General features: G+C 39.9%; 1 protein-coding gene across 2 annotated transcripts in view; it reads left to right on the top strand.

Annotated features, from left to right (window-relative positions):
• Window positions 1-22,767, top strand: part of PDGFD (platelet derived growth factor D) — a 224,432-nt gene that overhangs the window by 180,900 nt on the left and 20,765 nt on the right. For both annotated transcript variants that reach the window (XM_010953182.3, XM_010953179.3), the window contains exons 4-5: window positions 12,599-12,661; window positions 16,955-17,153. In XM_010953182.3, coding sequence (XP_010951484.2) covers window positions 12,599-12,661; window positions 16,955-17,153 — 262 coding nt within the window. The remainder of the gene's footprint in view (window positions 1-12,598; window positions 12,662-16,954; window positions 17,154-22,767) is intronic.

Below are 22,767 nucleotides of genomic sequence, written 5' to 3'. Positions count from 1 at the left end.
TAAACGTCCACCGGGGCCAGTTAGTTTCACATGAGTTATCTAGTTTAGTCCTCAACTAACCCTGTTGGCGTGGGGGTGGCGGGTAGGTTGTTTGCCCATTTTACAGATCAGGAATCTGAAGTTTAGAGAGCTGACCTTGCCCAAGGTCACACAGTCAGTGTTCCATGTACAATTAGATTCTGAGTGTTCTGTCTCCACTTTTTTTTTTAAAGTGCTTTCACACAGATTATCAAATCTCTTCTACCAATCAAAAATGTTGCAATCCTTATTCAGCAAGGTGGACAGCAAAGGAGTTTCTCAACCTCCCTGCTCCTCATTTAAAGACATGTGGTTTGCTTTTATTTTGTTTGCTCGTAGAGATACTCTGATGAAAGCCGTAAGCCATCCGTGCCCATTTGTATTCTAGCATCTTTATGGTCCCTGCTGGCTTTAGGCATAGCTTTTAGTAATCTCACCAAATCAATGCCTGCTGACCAGCCTCAGGGGTCATCATAAAATACTTAAGGGATTCTCATCTATTGAATCTGCTCATCAGGCATTCAAACTCGTCTTTGAAGAAGAAAGGTAATTTTGCATCCTGCTGAGGAATGAGATAGAACTAAATTGTATTTGAGTGGAGAATGCTATTATCATTTTAGGAGTTTGATTACCAAAAATAAGGACTATCTCCTAATCCTAAGATTGCCCTGGAAGATTATCAACGTTCCGAAAAGTTTTTCTTCAAACCAGCAGGATTGAATTTCTTGTCTTGAATTTTTCCCTCTATTCTCTTCTCTCAGAATAGCTATCTTTTGTTTATGATTTATTTTCTAGGAACTCCATTATGTTGCTTAAAATCACTGAATTCAAGACGATAAAATCTTTTTTTCTTTTTTTTTTTTTTTCATGCACAAAGATGTATGTGAGCAGGAGCAAGAGAGATGTGGCTGTATTAATCACCAACTCCCGACAAGTGGATGCAACACAGTAGACAGTATGTCCAGAGATCTGTGCTCCAGGCATCAGATCTGCTGGTGATGCAGACGCTTTACCTTTGGGAAGCTTCATTTCCTCACGAGTAGGGAAAGGATGGTGAGATGGAAAGCTCTCTGAGAGCAGTGATGACACTTTTTTCATTTCTGTATCTGCAGCAACTTGAATCATGTAGTCACGAATAATAGAAGTCCATAAATACCTGTTGAATGAATAATTAAATACCCTACCAAGGAAAAAAAAAAAAAAAAAGGAAAAGAAAAAGCCAAGCCTGGCATACAAGATTCTTTGGTTTGTCCTGTTGCTTTTTCAGCCTCATCGCCAGGCTGGTACTTGGGGCACATAGCACACTCTCAGGCCAAGACCATGCCCCTCTCTGGCTCTGTACACGCTCTCTTTTCCACCTGCCTACTCCGCTGACTGGCGGGAGCCCTGATCATCATCCAAGGGGCAACTCTGGGGCCACTTCTTCTGAACAGCCCTCCTAGCTGTTCTTAAATCATTCCTTCCTCTGAAGGCCCGCAGAACTTTGCCTACAACCATATAGAGCATTTGTTTCTGTAGATCTTGTATTATTCATTTATTCATTTCACGGATATTTATCAACACTCAGCTGCGTAACAGCCAGTGTGCGAGGGCTTTACGTGGATCACCTCATTTGATCCTCGCGGTAACCCAGTGTCTATTCGTTCTCTCATTGCACCAGTGTTTATTGAAAGCGTGTTCGTTCACAGACCCCGTTGTAAATGCTGGAGGCTGAGCAGTGAGAAAGTTAGAAACATCCCACCCTCCAGGGCTTTTATTCTAATGGAGAGACACAGACTTAAGTACAGAAATAAGTGAACAAGATAATTTCATGTAATGATAAGCCATTAAGAAAATAAAAGTTGCTGATGTGAGAGGGAATGACGAGAGTGGGGGATTAGAGTTAATCTAGATGGTAAATTCGTCAAGGACAACAGTACATCCTCTCCATCTCTGCATTACCCAGTCCCCAGTACAGTGAGTTACAGACTCTGGCTGTTCAAAACTCTTAGTCTGATAGAGAATAGTGCTTTGAACCTAGTGATCTATAAGGTTCCTTCCAGCTCTAAAATGGTGCCGCTGAGAGTAAGAAGTTGGTATAAGCTTTAAGTGGGAGACATGAAGTATGCCTAGAAAAGTCCATATGCAGCTAATCCTTGGGCCTGGGCAACAACACAGTCAGCTCTGACTTTTCCCAATCCAGGGAGGGAGAGGCAACAGTTTACCCAGCCCCTGGAGTACTTTCCCTTTGACTTTGGAATGCATTGTAATTTCTTTTGGCAGCAAAAAATATCTTTGTAATTATATTTGGCTTAGATGAATGCGGCAGTGAATTCTTAAAGTACACAGACTGTGGTAATGCAAAAAAAATATATATATATATGTGTGGTGTGTATATATATATATGTTGCGGGAAGCAAAGGAGAGTCAATGTAAGATTAAAATCCTGCTGTGCAAAGTCTAGCCTTTTCACTCACTAAAATGCTAAGGAATATTGCTAACATAATGATGGGCCAAATAAAAAACTGATGATAACCAAAAGTAAAAAGGAATCGTAAAAGCCCACGAACACGAAATGATAGGATTCAAATCGCAGTCTCTCACTTAAGCATCATTTATCCTATGCGGAATGATTTTCCTGTCCAGTAGGAGATGGCTGAGTTGCTTACTCAGGAGCGACCATGAAGGGATATGGGCTGAGCCTCACATGTGTTCCTAGGGGGTCTGTTTCTCTGACCTTAACCAGAGTCTGGCCACGGTCTTGAGGTTTCCTCCGGGTGAACCTTTACCAGCCTTAAGAGTGAAACCCACACCCTGCGTATTTGGCACTCGGCTCCAGACAGCTCGGCTCATGGCCGCAGACGACAAGCCTGCTTCTGAGGTCCGAAACCTGCAGATGAGTTGTGTTGATTAGTTGTTCAGTTGAGTGGGAAGTGGAAAGAGGAACTTCAAGGTCAGGGCTGTGCTCGTCTCACCTTGTGTGACGTGTGATCTGCAGAGGAATGGGTATTCCACTTCCGTTTCAGACTTTACAGTAACCCCACACAGTTTAACCACCTAAATGAGTGTGGAAACCCCCTTACAGTCAGGTCGAGAAAAAGGCTGTCCTTTGAATGGACTGTTAATTCCTATATGTAGTTTTATAATATTAACATGTCTATTAAATACTGTACAATCCCTGTAGTACTGAATGGTAATTATACTGGGTTTCAGCTCTGATGCACGCGTACTGGAGGAGGGTTAGGGCTGTCGACTGAAATAAATGCGCAGCCTAAAAGTTGAGAGTTATGTTTTATTTGGCGGGAGGACTCGACCTCGGATGACAGCCTCTCAGATGGCTCTGAGGGACTGCTCCGAAGAGGTCGGGGAGGAGCTAGGATATATAGGAGCTTTACGACAAAGACCAGGTAGTTGGAACAATAAAAGATTACTTGTTAACTAAAGAAAACCAGGCATCTCAAGCTAAAGAATTTAGCCCTTTTCTATGTGTGGGAGGAAGCAAACATTTGGGCTCATTGAATTCATCCCTTGACAAGCACCTAGCTACCTAGGGCCAGTGTCCTGCCCTTTCTTATTCTGAGTCCCCTCAGGGTGCACCACTGTGAGTGGCTGCAGAGGCCGGGCTGCAGGTCTGTCCCCACTGGGGGGTGGTGGCAGCTGCTGGTGACTTGATGGCTTCAGCGTTCTGTGTTTACTGATGTGGTTTGCAGTATTTTTCTTTCACAGGATAAGGATGAATATGGACAGGGAAAATGTGTCACCAACAACACAGAGTCCACCCCTCCAGGCAATATTTATATTTTTGAAAAGAATGGACGGTTTTCTAGATGCGCTTTGCCCACTTGCCCAGTTCTCTTACGCAATCTCTTTGCACACCTGTCACTTGCTGAGTCACATTTCACGAGTACTTTATTTTCTTCGTCGTAAAAGCTGAGTTGACTATTGGCCTTTAAATGATATTTTCTCCCTAAAGTCAAACCCTAGAAGTTTTAATGAGCAATGCAATATTTTGAGTTCAGAGAGGAAATTATTTTAGCTAAGGGATTTTGGCTACGTGACCTTAATCATAGTGTTTCTCATTCCCTTTTCCTCTAATATTTGTTTTAAAATATAATAAAGTATAGAATAGCATATAACTTCTGGTCAAAAGGAGGATAATCCATTTATCTAACGCCACAGTTCAGGGAGGTTTAGCTGTCCTTAGGGGTGTGAACTTCAGCAGAGTCATCCAATCAAAGGGAAATGGTTGAATTTTGAGTATGACATCATTTCCTCAACAACAAAAAAACAGAAACAAAGAGTGCTTGCTATGCGCCAAGCATTGTGCTGCGTGCAAGGAAGTGAAAATATGAATACCTCAGGTCAATATTTCTCCTTTTTATTTCAAACTTGTAATTTTCCTAAGATGGCAAAGTAATTTCCTCAGCCGTCCATTTTAGCTTGGAAGTGTAAACAGTCTTTTAAGATTAGCTTAGCAATATCAAGAGTACCATCTTTAATAATCTTCTGGCTCCTGATGAGCCAAACCAAATGTTCTCTTTGAAATGCGCTTAAGGAATGTATGAAAACTTGTACTTAGCACAAATCAAGGGTCTTTGTGTATCTGATAAAAGGATTCTTTATAAATGAAAGCGGGAAGAGTTCAGCAGAGACGAAAGGGTTTGAAGAGTCAGCGTCAAGGTCAGGTGTCTGTAAAGCCTCCTAAAAACCAGGCGCCCTTCCAGGGACGGGCTGCTTAAGCATCGTGTCTCCCTGCTTCCTCACCTCTTAAAACCGCAGAAATGACGACTGGGGTAATGTATAGAAAGGCATAGTGCCGGTCACATAATCTCTGCTCCATAAAAAGGAGCTGTTACTACAAAACAATTAATCATAGAGTTTTCTTTTTTTTTTTATTTTTTTAATTGAAATGTAGTCAGTTACAGTGTGTCAATTCCTGGTGCACAGCATAAAGTCCCAGTCATGTGTGTGTGTGTATATATATGTATAATATATAATATATATAAATGTAATCTTTGCTTATCCTATTGAGAACAACTTCCCAGACTAAGTTCTTTCTGAAGAAATCAGAAACTAACAAGTATAAAAAGTTTATCTCATATCATAAGAAGAAAAATGAACTTCTAAAAAATATCTTGACATTATCATCAGGAATACATGGGTGATAAGTTGATAAATCCTAGAAGTTCTAAATTACAATACTGTGTGTCCTTTATTGTCAATAATGATAAATGAAAAAGTGGTAAAATTAACTCTTAAATCAGTGGAAATCTGCAAGTATGTTTTATCTATGACAGATGTTCGTTATTAAAGATTTATTTATTTTATTAAAATTATATTTCCAACAATAGATGGCTCATGCCCATGGCTTCTTATAGCTCTAAGAATCTATGTTATTAAATTTCACAGGCAGATTCTCTAACTTTGAAAGATGCTCCTTGATTCTTATTAATTATTGATCCTTGAAATCTTTATACCCTTATATTAAATATTGTTGCCAATAAAAGCTGGCCTCCAGCCAAGGCTTTTCCCAGATTACTTGTAAAAGAGCTAGTCTAATGATGAGCATGTAATGAAATATAACTTGTAAAGGTTTGGTTGGATCACAGAGTTTTATCGAACCTAAGAGTTTTCCATTTTTGCTTTATTCTATTCTTCCTATAGACTTGAGGGCATCGATGTACCATTATTTCCACATACACTTGGACTGCATGCCAGAAATTTAAGTACTAGAGCATCAAAAGTATTTGTTCTAATGGATCTCACCCATAGAGTGATTCTCGGGCACAGGACTCCAAGTTTAGCGTTATGTGAATTTCTCTCAATGGGTCATGAACTGAGCAGAGTATCATAAAATGAAGAATTCACTAAAGGGATAACTGTTGTAGTGTATTTGCTCGTTACTGTTTTATGAAACCTGACAAATCCCCCTGGGCTTCGTTTGCATTCCAAAAGAAACACCACTCAGCATTAACTCCGTCAGGAAGCACAGATACAATTAAGAGGGAGAGGTTGCTTTTTGTTTTTTGTTTTTTTGCCTCTGTGGAATGAACAGCAAATAGCAAACAGAAGAAAAATTTTCAAAATTAGGGAAATGTCTCTTCAGAGTTTCCCCAAATAAGTCATCCTTGAGAAGTTAAAGATTGTTTTGGTTGAAAGCCCTTTAAAAACTCCAAGAAACTGCATATGTTTTGTTTTAAGAGACAGTGGAATAGATCCCTCTGAGCAGTGACCCATTCCTGGTTCATCTGCTCACAAACAGCATAATCACCCAGGATAAAATGAGCAGCCGTCCTCCAGGAGATCCAGGACCAAGTGGTACAACTGGTCATCCCCCGTGTTTGGAATACTGGCCTGGCAACACGATTTCAAAAGACAAGTGTCTCCAGCTCCACCATCAAGGGACAGGAGAGGGACCCTTGTGAACATCGGGTGCAGGCATTCAGTGAATAAATGCGGGCAAGCTTGCCTCGGTGGAGGAACGAGTAAGTTATTCACTTAGTAGCTTGTGATATGCCACCTGGCCTCTGGGATGGGCTCAAGGTCACTGATGGCAAGGATTCGTTATCTGCACATATCCTTTCTGAAAATGGAAATTCCCATTTATATCGTAGCTTTTAGTGTTACAGCAACCTGAATCCCATCGAGAGGCCAAGCGACACTCGGAGAGTTGGAGAACTCAGGTTTATTACGCCAGTGGGCCCAGAGGACTTAACACTCCAAGCTCTGGATCCCATCTGTAGGTTTACACAGGCTTTTATAGGGTTTTAGATTTTGATTATGTTTGTGCCATATGCAAATGAGGTGTCAGAAATGGACCAATCAGGAGTGAGCTTTTGGGAACCAATGGAATTTTAGGGGTAAGTTTCATTTTTCTAGAAGCAAGCCGTTTTACAGAAGTGCAAAAGCGGGAAGGCAGTGGCCCTGCCTGGGAGGTCTTGCTGGTCCCTTTGTGGGTTTTCCCCTTCATTAGTAGAGGAGATTATTGTCAAGAATATTCATTACCTATAGTGCTGTTTTATCCCCAGCTATATTTGCTTTCAGCCTGTGAGTAAATTGTCCTCAAACAGAGCCAGACAAATGCCTGTCTGAGCCTGAGCAGGATAGCTGACTGCAGATTTCTGTAGCTGTTTTTAAAGACATCACAAGTTGGTGGTGCATTAGCCATGTTTTAGGCGGAGCCAAATGTGATCATTCTAGAACAATTCTTTATTGTTCCATCTTCGTACAATTCTCTATTTAGTAACTGGTGAGAAACATTTCTATAAGAAGGCTTTATTTCCCACCACGGAATACAGGAGTGCCACCACTGGATCTAATAAGGTAACATTACAAGTCTTTAGGGTAAGAGATCACACCCCCTCACCCCGAATCCAGTTTTTTCTTTTCCATTGTTGTTTCAGTCCTGGTTCAGTCAGATATGTCTGTATGTTTTTCTAGCAAAATTGTGTTATATGGAACATACACTTTTTAATCTTTTGATTTATAAGCATTTATGTTATTTTAAGGATGCTGTTTTATCTGTTAAGTATGTTCGCTAGTTTGTCATTATGCTTTCAATTCTGTTTCTGGTATTTTTTGGATTCACACGGTGGTTTTGAATGTGAGGGGTATCCATTTTTGTTTTATGACTTTAGCGTTCATGCTTAGAAATATCTCTTGCACACTACAATTATATAAATATTTGTATTTTTATGCAGTGCTGTAAGATTTTTTTACGTAACTCTCCTAATCTATGACACTTTTCTCATACAAAATGCCAAATAATGAATTTCACTGCCAAAATACAATTATGAACTATTTTAATGTGAGGCCATAAGCTGAGAGTAAGTTATTGTAATTTAGAATGAAATGCATGAATTCTTATTAGATTAAGGTAATGCAGATTAAGATGCCTGTAATTATAGAATAATTTGGTGAGTTGGGAAGAGCATGTGACTAAGAGGTACACAATAGCTCATTGGATTCTAGTCCTGACTCCAGTAATAATTGGTTTGGGGATGATGGGAATTCATTTGACTGAGCTTCGGTTTGCTCCTTTCTCTAGGGAGGGCATTGGACCCCTGGATGACCTCAGGAAGGTACTCTGGGCACCAAAGGACCAAGACTCTCTACATGGACTAAGGGAACAAAATAGCCAAAATACCAGCTCCTTTCTTCTAAAATGCAACATATTGCATTTCAGGGGCCAGAGCTCAGGAAAACAAGGGCTGAAATTGTGCGGACTTCTTTGAGCTAACAGTTATCTCCCCTCAGAAGAATGGGACATGGCTTTTAAAGCACTTACCTGAGTTCGCTGTAACAAAGAACAGAAATGCATTTTTGTAAACTGGACTGCTTTGATACATTGTAAATGGTTGCTCACTGTTCTAAGTGATGCTAAGGACGCTGCTCTGCTAAGAGTACCCATCAAAGAGGAGTTTGTTTTTCATGAGCCTGGAGCTTGAAAAAACTAGCAGTCTAGCCAGAATGATATTAACAATATGTAACAAACATGACACAGGCACCAACTGCTCAGAAAGGACTCGAGCTACAAACTACAGATCTGCTGCAACTTATGATAAGGTTGGGTCCCAATTAACCCATCATAAGTTGAAAATATCTCAAGTTGAAAGTGCCTTTAATACACCTCACCTACCAAACAGCGTAGCTCAGCCTAACCTACCTTAAACATGCCCAGAACACTGACATTAGCCGACAATAGGGCAAAATCATCTAGCACAAAGCTTATTTTATAATAAAGTGTCAAATATCTCCTGTAATTTATTGAGTACTGTACTGAAAGTAAAAAACCGGAATGGCAGTAGTGTATCGGCTGTTTACCCTCGTGATTCCGTGACTGACTGGAGAGAGTATCACACTGCATGTAGCTAGCCCTGGAAAAGATCAAAAGTCAGCGTTTGAAGTGCAGTTTTTACTGAATGCGTTATCACTTTCGCACCATCATAAGGTCAAACCATCTTAAGTTGGAGACCATCTGTATTGCTTTGCTTTTATTGGGGGGGGGGGGGGGCGGGTAGCAGCTAAACATCATGCCTGAATGAACACTGAGAACCAGAGAAATTGGAAAGTGTGCCAAAACTAGCTAGGAACTTGGGACAGAACAGAGAAGAATAAACAAGGTCCCTGCCATCCTAGAGCATGCTTTCTCGTTGGGGAAAGACATAATCAACAATGAAACGAGTATAAAATAATTTCAGATAATCATAACTGCTTTAAAGAAAATTGAGCAGGTTAAGTGGATAGAGTGACCAAGAGTGGCAGTATTTTCAGTGGAGTGTTCCAAGAAGGTTCTCCAAGATTTGATACTTGAACAGAGAACTAGATGTTGCAGAACCAGTCACTGAAGACTTGGAGAAAGGGCATCTGAGCCAGCAACAAATTTAGACCCAAGAGGAGAAGCAGCTTGGGGTGTTGTTTGAAAGACTGTACGAAGGCTAGTGTAGCGGGGTGGGGGGGGGTGGATAGTGAGAAACCTAGAACATCAAATCAGAGATGGACACCAGGAGATGAGGCAGGCCGTGGTCAGCTCTTATAAAACCAGATCCCGAGTGCAGTGGAAAGCTGCTGGAGTATTTTAAGCAGAGGACAGAAGTGGTTTGATTTATAGTTTAAAAAGATACTAATGAAATCGAATTGAGAGCCCAGAAATAAATCCGTGCAAATAGGTCAACTAATATTTGACAGTGGAACCAAGAATACTCAATGGAGAAAAGAGTCTTTTCAATAAATGGTGTTGGGAAAACTAGATATTGAAATGCAAAAGAATGAAATCGAACCCCTCTCTTACACTACTCATGAGAAACTAACTTGCAATTGATTAAAGATTTAAATGTTAAGCCCTGAAACCGTAAAACTCCTAGAAGAGAACATAGGGAGAATGCTCCTTGACATTGGTCTTAGCACTGATTTTTTTTAACATGATACCAAAAGCAAAGGCAGTAAGTGCAAAAAGTAAGCAGCAGCCAGACTATATCAAACTAAAAAGCTTCTGCACAGCAAAGAAATCATCAACAGAGGGGGAGGGTAGAGCTCAAGCGGTAGAGTGCATGCTTAGCATGCATGAGGTCCTGGGCTCAATCCCCAGCACCTCCTCTAAAAATAAATAAATAGGCAAACCTAATTACCTCCCCCCACCAAAAAAAAAAAAAAGAAAGAAAGAAAGAAAAAATCAACAGAATGAAGTGACAACCTATAGAATGGGAGAAAGTATTTCCAAACTACATATCTGATGAGAAGTTAACATCAGAACTGTATAAAGAACTCATATAATTCAATACCAAAAAACCCCCAAATAATATGAGTTAAAAATGAGCAGAGCCTGGGAGAGGGACTGGGCATGGGAGGCCGGAGGTGGCGGACAGGGTGAGGTATCAAAAAAACAAAAATGAACAGAGGACCCAAATAAACATTTTTCCAAAAGCATATAAATGGTCAACGGGTACATGAAAAGATGCTAACCATCACTGATCATCAGGGAAATGCAAATCAAAACCATAATGACAGGCTTGTGGTTGCCAGGAGGGAGCGAGGTGGGAAGGGATAAACTGGGAGTTCAAGATTGGCAGATACTGACTGGTATCTATAAAATAGATTTTAAAATATTGTGCTGTATAACATAGGGAAATATATTCGATATCTTGTAGTAGCTTACAGTGAAGAAGAACATGGAAATGAATATATGTATGTTCATGTATGACTGAAGCACTGTGCTGTGCACCAGAAATTGACACCACATTGTAAACTGGCTGTACTTCAATTTAAAAAAAATCCATAATGAGATGTCACCTTGCACTTGCCGGAATGGCTGTTATCAAAAAGACAAGAGATAATTAGTATTGTTGAGACTGTGGAAAAAAGGAAACCCTAATGCACTTTTGGTGGGAATGTAAGTTGATGCAACCACTATTAAATTTAAATACAACTAGCATATGATCCAGCAATCTCGTTTCTGGATATGTATTCGAAGGGAATGAAATCACTATATTGAAGAGCTCGCTGCAGCCCCATGTTAGTTGCATTCTTCACAATAGCCAAGACACCTGCTTAATTTATGTGTTTCCATTTTGAACTCCTTAAGGGCAGAGATAGTTTCTTATTTCCTTATGAGTCTACCCTCAGCTTAGAATTCATCACAGTAGATGGAATGAATGAGTAAACTGAAAATTCTATCATCTGAGGATGCTTGTGTCTTATTATCTTACCTGATATATGCCCTCCCACCAACAGACTCTTCAAGACATCGAGAAGCCACTGGCTTTCTACCTGTTCATCAATTTACAAAGACACATAAAAGCCACCATTAATTTGTCTGCACATATCCTTCTGCTGTGAGAATTCAGCGTCTTTTTCATGTATATTCTGTCTTGCAGAGTGCAGGGGCCACATATTCTCTTTCTTTCCTATCTTCCGCGAGGCTGAGATTAGGAAATGGTGTCCAGCCAGTTATTAATAGATGTTCACTCCTTGAAACCCACATTTGCCTCAGTTCCCTCTGGTAAACAACTAAAACGTTCTTCAGCGTAGACAGTTATATGTAAACCAGTCTCATCGTGAGCAATTGACAAATGCATTTCCAGCTTCTCAAAATGTTAATGAAATTTAGACCTGATCCTTAGCCCTCATTCAGTAAGGGTACTTGGGGAAATAAGCTGTCAGATTTAAGTGGCTGATTGTTTCTCAGCAACATCTTAATACACCTCCTTACTCCCTGGTCAGGCTGGAAGCAATTAACCAAGGTGATTTGTTTCAGCAGGGTCAAGAAAGCACGTGGGACTTGTGGACGTGGTAGAATCCGCTCTCCTTTTCCATTATGTTTTTAAAACTTAGACTGATGCTAGAGTATCGTGAAAGGCACAGACAAATCGGGAAGAAGTTTTGCCTTTCTCCGAGGTCCATTGCTATCACAGATCCTTTAAGGCTTCTCTGAGATAACTAACTTCCTCAAGTCTGCTCTTTACTTCCTTTCCTCAAGTGGGTAGTCCTTTGTCCCTCCCACAGCCATCTTCTTCCTCACATTTCTTCAAAGAATCAGGCTTAGCACCTTGTTAGTTAATTTATCTTTGAAAAGATCACTGATACTGTAAGTTAGTTCAGCAGGCAGGATTGAACATGACGCAAAATGTAGTTCAAACCAAATAAACGTCAGTACTGATAATAATTACTATTTCTCTTTAAGTGGTTCATTAAGTGCTAGCTACAGTTACAGAATTAATACATTCAGTTTTCAAAACAACCCTGTAATTTAAGCATCCCAAACCAGCCTTTTACAGAAGAAGAGAAGGATTGGAGAAGTTAAGTAGATTTCCTGAGTTCACACAGCCAGTAGATGGCTGAAGTTAAAATCTGAACTCCTGTCTGCACATTTTCTCGTTTCACTGGTGTTTGTAGTAAGCGTGAATGCAGTTGCCCATGGCTTGAATGACAGGGGTTCTTGAGGAGAGGTGCTTAAGACAGATGGTGACCTGTTTAGCAGGAAGGCAGCCCATATTCGTGTTGTCACTTAGTTGGAAGAAGATTCAGATGACTGAGATGAAACTGTGCATGTAATACATTGAACAGAGGTTGGCCTGGCTCACATGGATGTTTCTTTGCCTTCTAGGAAGATTTCCAACCCGCAGCAGCCTCAGAGACCAACTGGGAGTCGGTCACAAGCTCTATCTCAGTAAGTAATTTATTTTTCTGTTGCCTGCAAAAACAACTGAAGTAGTAGCTAAGGTCAACCCTGGGATGACTTCGGCTGCGTTAAGTATCTATGGCTTGACCCGAAGCCAGATCTCAAACGTTGACGTGTTCTTCCATTTCATTTAGGGTACAGTAGGCTATGTCAGATGTCTTTTTCCCTTCTCTTTCGGAACAGTTTCCAGGAAATGTCAGTACCCATTGTAGGAACACGAGATAGACAATGACTTAAGCATTTATCAGTTTCAAAGCAGAACATTCCAACTAAAGGATTGTCCAGACATATCAAATATATGAAACTGATCCAGGGCCCAAGCTCAAGGGGGGAATTTTGAAATAGTTTTTTTTTTTTTTAATATTCCAGGAGAAGCTTTTAACCTTTGCATTTTCAAAGATCTTTTCAGACGTGAAAAATCCCAATGTTTATGGTAAGATAGCTTAAGTGCAAGCCAGGCTTGTGTTCTATTTGACTGGGAAATAAAACATAATTCACCCTGAAACCGGAGAATGGTTTCATGCCCCAATTTTTTCCTCCAAATTTAGTCATTTCTCAGTATTCTGTCTGCTTATCTGCTTTGTACGGAAGGGCAGACTTTGTTCTCACCAATCCTACGTGTAGCGCTTATGTAGCAATAAAATGCAAGATAGTAAGTGCAGTTGTTTATTAAAAGATTAAGAGCGTGGAGATTGTCCATGGTTCTAAAGTGGGTTAGTGAGGCTGAGTCAGGGTTAATATTTTTTTTTTCCAAAAGTTATATTCTATCTTTTGTTCTCTGGGGGATTTTTTTAAAAATTCCCTCAGATGCCAGGGATTTCCCCAGCGATGGAGTCTGTGACTATTTGGTTCCTCCGATGTGGTTGCTGGACTAAAACAAGATCCAATCAAGGGATCAGTGAAGTCTCTAATGGTGATATTGAGTGTTTTGTTTGATTTCTGACAGTCAAGAATGCACGCTCTGAACCTCACTAAGTGTAAGCAGGTGAAAATTAAATTAAAGCAGGTGATGCTGGGGAGCCAGGGGGCTGGGGCAGGTCGCGGTCTGAGACTGACAATTCCAGGTGGATGCAGCTTTTGCCTGCAGGACCTAGTGCGCTGTTTTATCAAGATGCTGGGGGAGAACAGGTTCTTGCCTCACACAGGAAAGAATTCAAGAGCAAGGCATGGTAAAGTGAAAGCAAGTTTATTTAGAGAGATACAAACTCCATGGACAGAGTGCGGTCTGTCTCACTCAAAAGAGAAAATGGCTTAGGAGACACACTCTCCATAGGCAGATTGAGGGCCATCTCAGAAAGTTGAGAGGGAGAGAAGCTGAGAGGTGGGATGTTTAAAGTAAAAATAAATACACATTCCATAGACAGAGTGTGGGCCGTCTCAGAAAGTGAGAGAGTGAGAGGGACCACGAGGTGCAGGGTTGCTAGGTTTTATGGGCTCGGTAATTTCATATGCTAATGGGTAGGAGGGTTATTCCAGCTACTCTGGGGAAGAGGCGAGGATTTCCAGGAAATGCCCCTAGCCCACCTACTTTTTCACCTTTTATGGTCAGCCTGGGAACTGTCGTGGCACCTGTGGGAGCACCATGAGGCTCAAGGTCAACTGGAAGTCAAACCTCCCGCCATCTTGGTTCTAACCAGTGTGTCCTGTCCTCAGTGGCTGTGTCATTCCTTCACTGGTTGTGCCCTGCCCCTTTCCTCCCACTTCATAGAGACCCTCTGGCTTCTCAAGTATCTTACACATAATAGTGCAGGGTTATCTAATCATCCCCGCCCCAAAGGGGGAAATTACAAGCTTAACTAATTCAGGATAATCCGGGTCTTCTTAAGGAGGACTGTCCCATCCATTTGAAGTACCTCCTGAAGCTCAATCACTAAGTCCGCATCCGTTGACATCTCCTCTGGGTTGCGTTACAAGTCCAGGTTCTGTTGAGTCCTCTAGGAAGACCAGGGAGACTTCACTTCTTTTCTCAGCATTCTGATTTTCAAGAACCTTCTGGAGTAGGAGCAAGGGTCTTTGGACCTACCATTTACTTCTGTATCAATCATTCTTTGTTTCTGTTGAAACCAGTTTACAGTTTTCGGACTATTTTTTACAATTTGTTGTCATTTTAAAGTAATTCACTTGGCTTTAAAATTGGTTTTTATAAACACATAACAAAAGCTGAATGAGATCGAATTTACAAACCAATGGGAAGAGGCACACCCAACTAGTCTTCCTCTCAAAAATAGTTTTTAAATAGCTGCCGCAGAAACAAAAGTGTTCCTGTGGGTTTATTAAGTCCCCTAATCACTTACAAGTATTTTCTTAACAATCATTAGTGTTTCAAGTCAAAACTTGAAAAACGAGCTCACACACAAAGACACTTCTACATTTTACCTATGGTTTGGGTTTGCCCTTCAGACTAACATTACAAGAGATTAGATTTACGCCTCCCATTCAGGGGCTGAGATCCCCTCCACAGCTTTCTCTTGAAGTGGTATCTGGATTCACACTACACTGTTGGGGCTGTTAGGACCAACCCCAGGAAACACCTTGCCAGGAGTTCCTCAGAGCCATTGTAAGAAGCTTTTGCTTGTGTTTGAATGGTTTGAGTGATGCCCCTGCTTTTGTTTCAAAACAAAAGGGAAGAATTTTAATTTCAAAGCTTTTTTTAATATACTACAATGTGTCTAACTTCGGCCAGCTCATTTTGATTGTTTTTTTTTTTTTTTTGGATCTTAGACCCACATTATTGTGATACAGGGCAAATTGTAAATCATCTGGCAAATATGGGCCAGGTGGAATTTAGACCAGACAATGCAAAGTTGACTAGGAATGTAGAATTTTGGTACTGAATCATAAATTCATCCATCTCTAGCGGACAATGCCAAGAGGGATGTGAAAGACAGAAGTGGTGGCTTCAAACAGGATTCAGCTTCCATTAGCCACACACACACACACACAGTCCTAGATTAAAGAGTTGACCTGATTCCTTCACCAATCTACCTCATAGCTCACACCCTGCTCCCCAAATCCCATCTTCCTCTTATTCCCTTTCCCCCACAGGGCATGTTTGAAATCTCCTAAATTACCCCAATCATAGGTTATGCTTTTATAAAAACCTCTTAGTTTTGCTAACGAGGGAGTATTCCTCTGAGAGCAAGTGATCTTTTGGGGTCCTTTGGTTAAAAAGAGAAAGCGTTACGTGAGAGTGAAAAAAAACATGCACTTTGCTGTCTGGGACTCCAAAACACATATGCATGGTATTTCTCTGTAGGATACTGTGGCTAAGTTTCAGGAATGCAAGCTTTCATTAATTTCCATTTTTCCAGTAGTGATTTGAGATATTTGCCCTTGGGGGATATTATTTGTTTGGCAGTTTCTTTAAAGACATTTAGAAATAGAGAGACTATGTGCTCTCTATTTCCCTGTTAATGGGTCATGAATTTTTACAGAGATGTTTGACTCATGGCTCATTTACCTCTAGATTATACAAGGGTTAGTGAAGTAAGTGCTTGGAAATTTACGTGGGGATGTATTCCATGGCAAAATACATAATCCCTTCCAGACGTTCAGTGACGTTACATTCCCCATGTAAACAGTATTCCTGGGAATGTTTTAATGGCAACTGGGAGCCCTAGCAAACTACAGCACTTAAAACATCTGGGTGCACACACACACACACACACACACACACACACACACACGTGAATCTTCTGAACTCTTAAGAGAGCCAGTTTCATTTCATGGCTAATTATCCTTGTTGACAGTTAATATTAACTGGTTAAAACCAAACTGTACCAAGATGTCTCCAGGGGAAATTCAAACACTGCTCACAGAACCTCTACAATGCTAGGTGAGCTATAAAGAGGAGACATGGAAGCTAAACCTGGGAGAATAAGATGGATTATTCAAAACTTGCATAGAAGGAGTTCAGAATTTGAATGCTCACCATTATTTGTTGATACAGATATGGATGATTTGGGACCTTGAACCAAGAGATTGGATGACTTATTCTGATATTTCCATTTAACTGGTAACTTATTTTAATGATTCTGATTCAAATGATTTGGAAGTTTTATGATCTGCCTGGTTTTGATTTGCAAAAGAGTGAATGACTATGATTTACCAATTAATTGTTCTTAATAGCAACATGGCAAGACTATGCCTTAGCATGAGATGTACATACATGATGTCTTATAATCAGAAGTCTGATTGTGTCTCTTCCATGTAGTTGTGTGACTGTTATGTTTCATAGTAATGGACTTCTTCTCAGTACACTGAGCTGTATGTCACTCTTAGGGGGTATCCTATCACTCTCCATCAGTAACGGACCCCACTCTCACCGCGGATGCTCTGGACAAAACAGTTGCAGAATTTGATACTGTGGAAGATCTGCTCAAGCACTTCAATCCAGAATCATGGCAAGAAGACCTTGAGAATCTGTATTTGGACACTCCTCATTATCGAGGCAGGTCATATCATGACAGAAAGTCAAAAGGTAAGAAACAGCCTTGGAGGTTCTTCATAAGCAGATAAGTATTAATAGCAATAAGTAAGGATTTGCAATGCACCATACTGAATTCATTTAAATCAGGTGATTACTGTCAGTCCAGTGTCACGTATCTTTCTCATGACACCTTCAAATGAAGTTCAGTGTTTTGCCCAAAATGAGTTGTTTGTTTGGGACTAAGAAAGGTTTGATTTAGTCAAAGATCAGTCATAGTTTGGAACTAGAGAAGACCTTATAAAACTATCTGGCCCAACTTTGTGCTTGTTGGCAAATAAGGCATTGTTTGTCCCACCAGAAACAGTGGAGAAACCAAAGTCAGGGGAGGTAAATAATTTGCCAAAGGCTGTGTGGCAATGGAGAGGAAATGGGAACCACGGTCTCTTGCCTCCAATGGCAGTGCATGTGTAATAGTCTGCTGTGCCGCCATGTTGGATAGGAATGTTGAATTAGCCCAGGGCTCAGTCAGTGTTGGCAGGAGGCGCTCCTGGTAAAACAATGGTCAAAATGCTGGAGGATTTCCACTTTACTCATTCAGTGTCCATTCTGAAATGTAGTATGAGGTGTGTGTTTGGTGCCCTTGACGATTCATAGGATGGAAATATTCCAAGGAAGAAACAAAGAAGGTCTGGGGTATTTTGGACATGTGTGAGGCCATGCTTTCAATTGGAAGGTTCAGGAAAGCAAAATGAGGGAAAAAGAAAGAAATATTCTGGCAGAGTTAAAATACCATGCGTTAAAACAATAATACTTAAACTCTTAAAAAAATAAATGTCCTAGTACTGCATCTGAGTGGTATGATCTTAGGATGTGAATGTTTATTTGAAAAATCAATAAGGCAACAGAGATACAAAATGGCACAATAGAACAGTTGGACTTAGTTCATATTTTTAGGACTTAAGACATATTTTTAGTTCACATTTTTAGGACCCCAAAAACAGAATATATATTCTTTTCAAGGGCACATGGCATATTCTCTAGGATAGACCACATACTCGGACACAAAAGAAAACGTCAGCAAATTTAAGAGGACAGAAATTATTTCAAACATCTTTTCTGACCACAATGGCACGAAACTAGAAATCAACCAAAAAAAAAAAAAAAAAAAGAGAGAGAGAGAGAAAAAAACTTCATGGAGACTACACAACATGCTACTGAATGTTTATTTGAATGTTTAACCCAAATTAGTAGGGAAATAAATTGTAGTTACCGCTTACTGAATAAAACTGTAATTTCTAGTCTGTTATGTCCTTGCTGCTTTGTTAAAATTTTCTGTAAGTTTTGTCAGCCAGGTTTTCATCATAGATGTAAAGTTGTTGAGAACAATACATTCTGTTTCTGATACTTTGTGATATCGGGGGTGCTTTCAGGAACTGGGAATCTGGGGCCTTTTATAGACAATGTTTGTGTTGGTAAGCACGACCTATTAGAACGTGTAGGCTGAAATGACCAATTAGTCGACTCCTGCCTGGGTCTGTCGCTTATGGCTTAGGTCATGGTCATACATACTTAAAGTGCACATCTAAGTGGGGACAACAAAGTCCCCGGTGGCCCTAATGTTACGGACATATGCCATGTTTAGATCAGTGTAACTCAGATTTCCCCAGAGCTCAGATTAGATTCAACTCAAAGAAGAAACTGCTTTTCTGTAAGGCGTTGCTGTCCTTGGATCTTGACTAGATCAACCTGAAGAAAGGTAGCATACTCCCAATGTTTTGAAAAGCCCTAGAAAAAAATATTAAAAATAGTGTTGGACACGTGATAAAATCTGAGTCTGTCTTCAGGTATCTTAACCACTCTAGCTATTTGCAGGACCACCCTTTCTTGACCCCTACTTTTTGAAATAATAAAATTTAAAAATCACCTCAATCTATTACTTATTTTTCCCCCAGAAATTATGTTGAGTTGGAGGCGTCTGTCTGGGTTCAAGTCCTAACCTTGCCACTTACGAGTTTGTGATTTTTTTTCAGTAAGTCACTGATGACTCGTAAGCCTCAGTTTCCTCCTTGGCAACGTGTGTGTGGTAACACCTACTTCCAGGAATTGTCGGTGGTGCCATCAGAGGCATCTGGCATATAGCACTTGTTCAAGAAATGTTAGCTGGCTAACGTGAGAATTCGGAAATGTATTTGCATCACTTCCTTGGGGAGTCTTTCTTGTCCTTGTCATCTCCCTGTGAAGACTACCATTCTGCGTAAGGTTTGGAGTTCCTACGATGTCACAGCTTTTATATGTCCATGGCTTTCATTGTTGTGTCTTTGTGGTTTCTCTAAGGGAATATGAGATCCTAGGATCTAAGGGTTTCAACTCTGGCTGAATATTAAATTGCCTGGCAAGCTTTATGAAAAAAAAACCAAAAAACTATGGGTGCCTAGTCCTGTCCCAGCCACACTGACTCGGATTCTCTGAGGGCGAGGCTGGAGTATTGGTGTTATCTTGTGGCTCCTGGGACATTGAGACCGATCCTGAAGAGGCAGCCAGGGTTGAGAGCCATTGTTTTAGAGACCATTCACCCTATATCTCTAGCACTTGGCACAGACTCTGACACATGTTAGATGCTCAACTGATGTTTGTGGAACTAAAGATACCAATAATTCAGAATCAGCATATTTCTAAAGTATCTAGACGAAGAAGTGTAGCTTTATTAAGAGTGCCTTTGGTTACTGAAATGACCTCGCAAGAGCGTTCAAGGTGACATTCTACTTATTTGCGACAAAGTAAATATTTCTCTCCCCGTGGGCTTAGGTCCCATTTCTTAATCTCTTGTTTACAATGGCCCTGGGGCAGATCTGGACCCTTTCGTTTAGCACTGGCCAGCCACCACTTTCTCTGCGCTGTATAAATGTGCTGACTTAATTGCTTCTCATTCCGCTGACGCTGACCCACCTGCCTGCGTCACAAAAAGCAAAGGAAGGCAGGTTTCATATTTCAGCTGTTGTTTTCAGCTTTTAGAACTTAAAAATACAAATTCATGGTTTGTTATCCTGATGTGTAAGAAAGGGGGAAGTGAATAAAAGTGAAAACTGAAAACTGATTATAGTTGATGGAGGTCCACTAGGTATCAAATAAAAAATCTGAACTTTTAGAATCCCTAAAAAGGTGCTTGACCGTCAGTATAATAATTTCTTAATGACGTTATGCAGAAACAGACTTGGCATTTGTGAATATCTGTTGAGCATCCATTGTTCTGTTTACCCAAACTGATCAAAAGTAGCATTTTTCATGAGACTAAAGAGCGAAATTCTAAGATGGCCCTTGAATGTGAATATATAAATCACGTTAGAGTTTATAAACTCTAAAATAAAACACAATAAAACACAAACACACTGGATGGAGAATTTACATAGTGAAGTCGGAAACATTTTGTGCTTTGCTTCTGCTGCTTATTTGAAGGGAGATTACGTGACAGTGAGTTTTTAGTTCTCTTTAAGAAGAGACTTGGAAATGGGAAACAGTAAAAGTTTAGGGAGCAGGGGGAGAGAAAAGAGACAGATAACACTGCCAAGTATTGAAGCCAGAACTTCAGTGTGTGAGGTCCACTTTTTTTTTCAAATTCACGAGTTATAGATAAGCGCAAACTTGTCTGCAAAAGCTTCTGGCCTGAAGATAATATAACAAGTTAAAATATCCAACTTCCAGTTTCCTAGGGGGTAAGGAGGAAAGGGTAGCATGGATAATTGAAATCTGCTGATAACTGCGGTTCTAAAACCCAATTTTTGCCAGTCATTTCAACCTCATGCCTTCAACCTCAAAGCTGCCCAAAAGTTTAAAAAAAGAAGTCATTTCAAATTGAAGTTGCATTTACTTCTTTTGATGAACTTGCTAATGACATAGCAAATTTACACACAATTAGATGAAAAGTTATATGGGTGTTCTGCAAACTCTTTAATTACCCCCCTGAACCATTGCATGACCACTGTAGTTCAACTGAGCAATAGTATGATTCCTTTAAAACACAATGCTTTGAACTTAGGGACAATGTGTATTTATTCAAGTATATAGCATGGAATCTGACATCTCTAAGTTAAGAAATGACCAGCCTTAAACACCCCTATACTGGACATTCATTGAGAGGTGGTTTATGGAAATTAACAACGGAAGTTAGATGCATTCTTTTACTTATTCTGGAAGAACTTGACTTTCCCACGTTAATAGAGTTTGCCATTGAAAAACCAACACAAAATAACAAGAGGGAAGCCAGTTTCACAGTTTGTGTTGTGACTCAAATATGAATATAATTGTTGATGCACTCCAACTTAATAGTTTTGAACTGCCATAATGCTTATACAAATTTTTTTTTCCAAAAGAGTTGCTATTTTTTGATGCACAGGCCAAAACTGATATGCACTTCAAAGTGAATAATTTAATATTGAGTGAAGCCAACCTATTGATATTAAATTGATTCCAAATGACAGGGTTTGATATGTATGATTTTCACAGACTGTAAATGGTTGGATGTTGTAACTCTGGGACAATTACCAACCCATTTCCCAGGATATAATATCAATTCTGTGACTTCTTACATAACATTATTTAGCTATAAGATCTAAAATACTTGACTCACTAATTTGAGAACTGTAAGTAAATAACTGGCATACGAAGGGAGGACTAAACGAAATAAGTATGTTTCATATCAAAACGTTTGAATTGGTTCTGAATTCTCTTAGACCCAAATACCTTTTATTTTTTAATTGGTCATGTATTGCTGTTTCTCTGCCATGCCATTGCATACAAACTAGAAAGAGACAAATATGATTTAGAATGTAGGAAATAATTTCAGAGTGTACCGGGACATGAACGTATTTTAGGAATGAGCTGAAGTCACCATAAATTGAATGCTTGTAACTTCTCTCTCTGCTTACTTGATATCTGGGTAAGAATTTGCAAAAGGCCCTTGGCTGACGCTAATGATCAATCAGAAAAGTCAGTCTTAAAAGGTCGTCCTTCTGTAACTGTCTGTAAATTACGCAAACAGAGGCACTGGGGACATTAAATCAAAACAGATGTGCTTTTCTGATTTCTAATGTTGCACAAAGGTTAGCTTCTTCATTTCCTAAACCATGTGGCATGTACCAAGTCAGAGCTTTCTTTATCAACATTAAAATTGCTTACCATAAATTTGATAGAAATAGAGCAAGTGAAAGAATGTGTATGGACTTTGGCGTCATGTAAACTTGTAATAAAATTCTAACTTGATTCCTAAGAATAGTGTCCATGGAGAAGTTATGTGCAGAGACCTCTGAGCGTCTGATTTCTACATTTGGTTAAGTGACTAATTATAACCACTTTGCAAAGTTGTGTTAGGGTTAGTAATAGCAGGGTATCTCATACCTAGCTGGCCCTTCGTAAATACTAACTACTATTTTTACTTGAATACAAAACTCTGCACAAAACCAGCATATTTCTGTGAGATCTGCTCCCTTCCCTGGAAAGCTCTAAAATCATCAGTAATCTGGAGAGCCTCCTCCAGGGGATTCAAGCATTGTCATATTCAAGTATCAGTATAATCGGTGCACGCATGGAAAGTTTACAAAATAATTACCAACTACTGAAATTTTCTGTGTTACTATTATACCATAGAAACTTTCTGGCACCATTTTGCCTT

Source organism: Camelus bactrianus, chromosome 10 (assembly GCF_048773025.1).
Source record: "Camelus bactrianus isolate YW-2024 breed Bactrian camel chromosome 10, ASM4877302v1, whole genome shotgun sequence".
Lineage (NCBI taxonomy): Eukaryota > Metazoa > Chordata > Mammalia > Artiodactyla > Camelidae > Camelus > Camelus bactrianus.
This window is presented reverse-complemented; position numbering and strand designations above follow the sequence as displayed.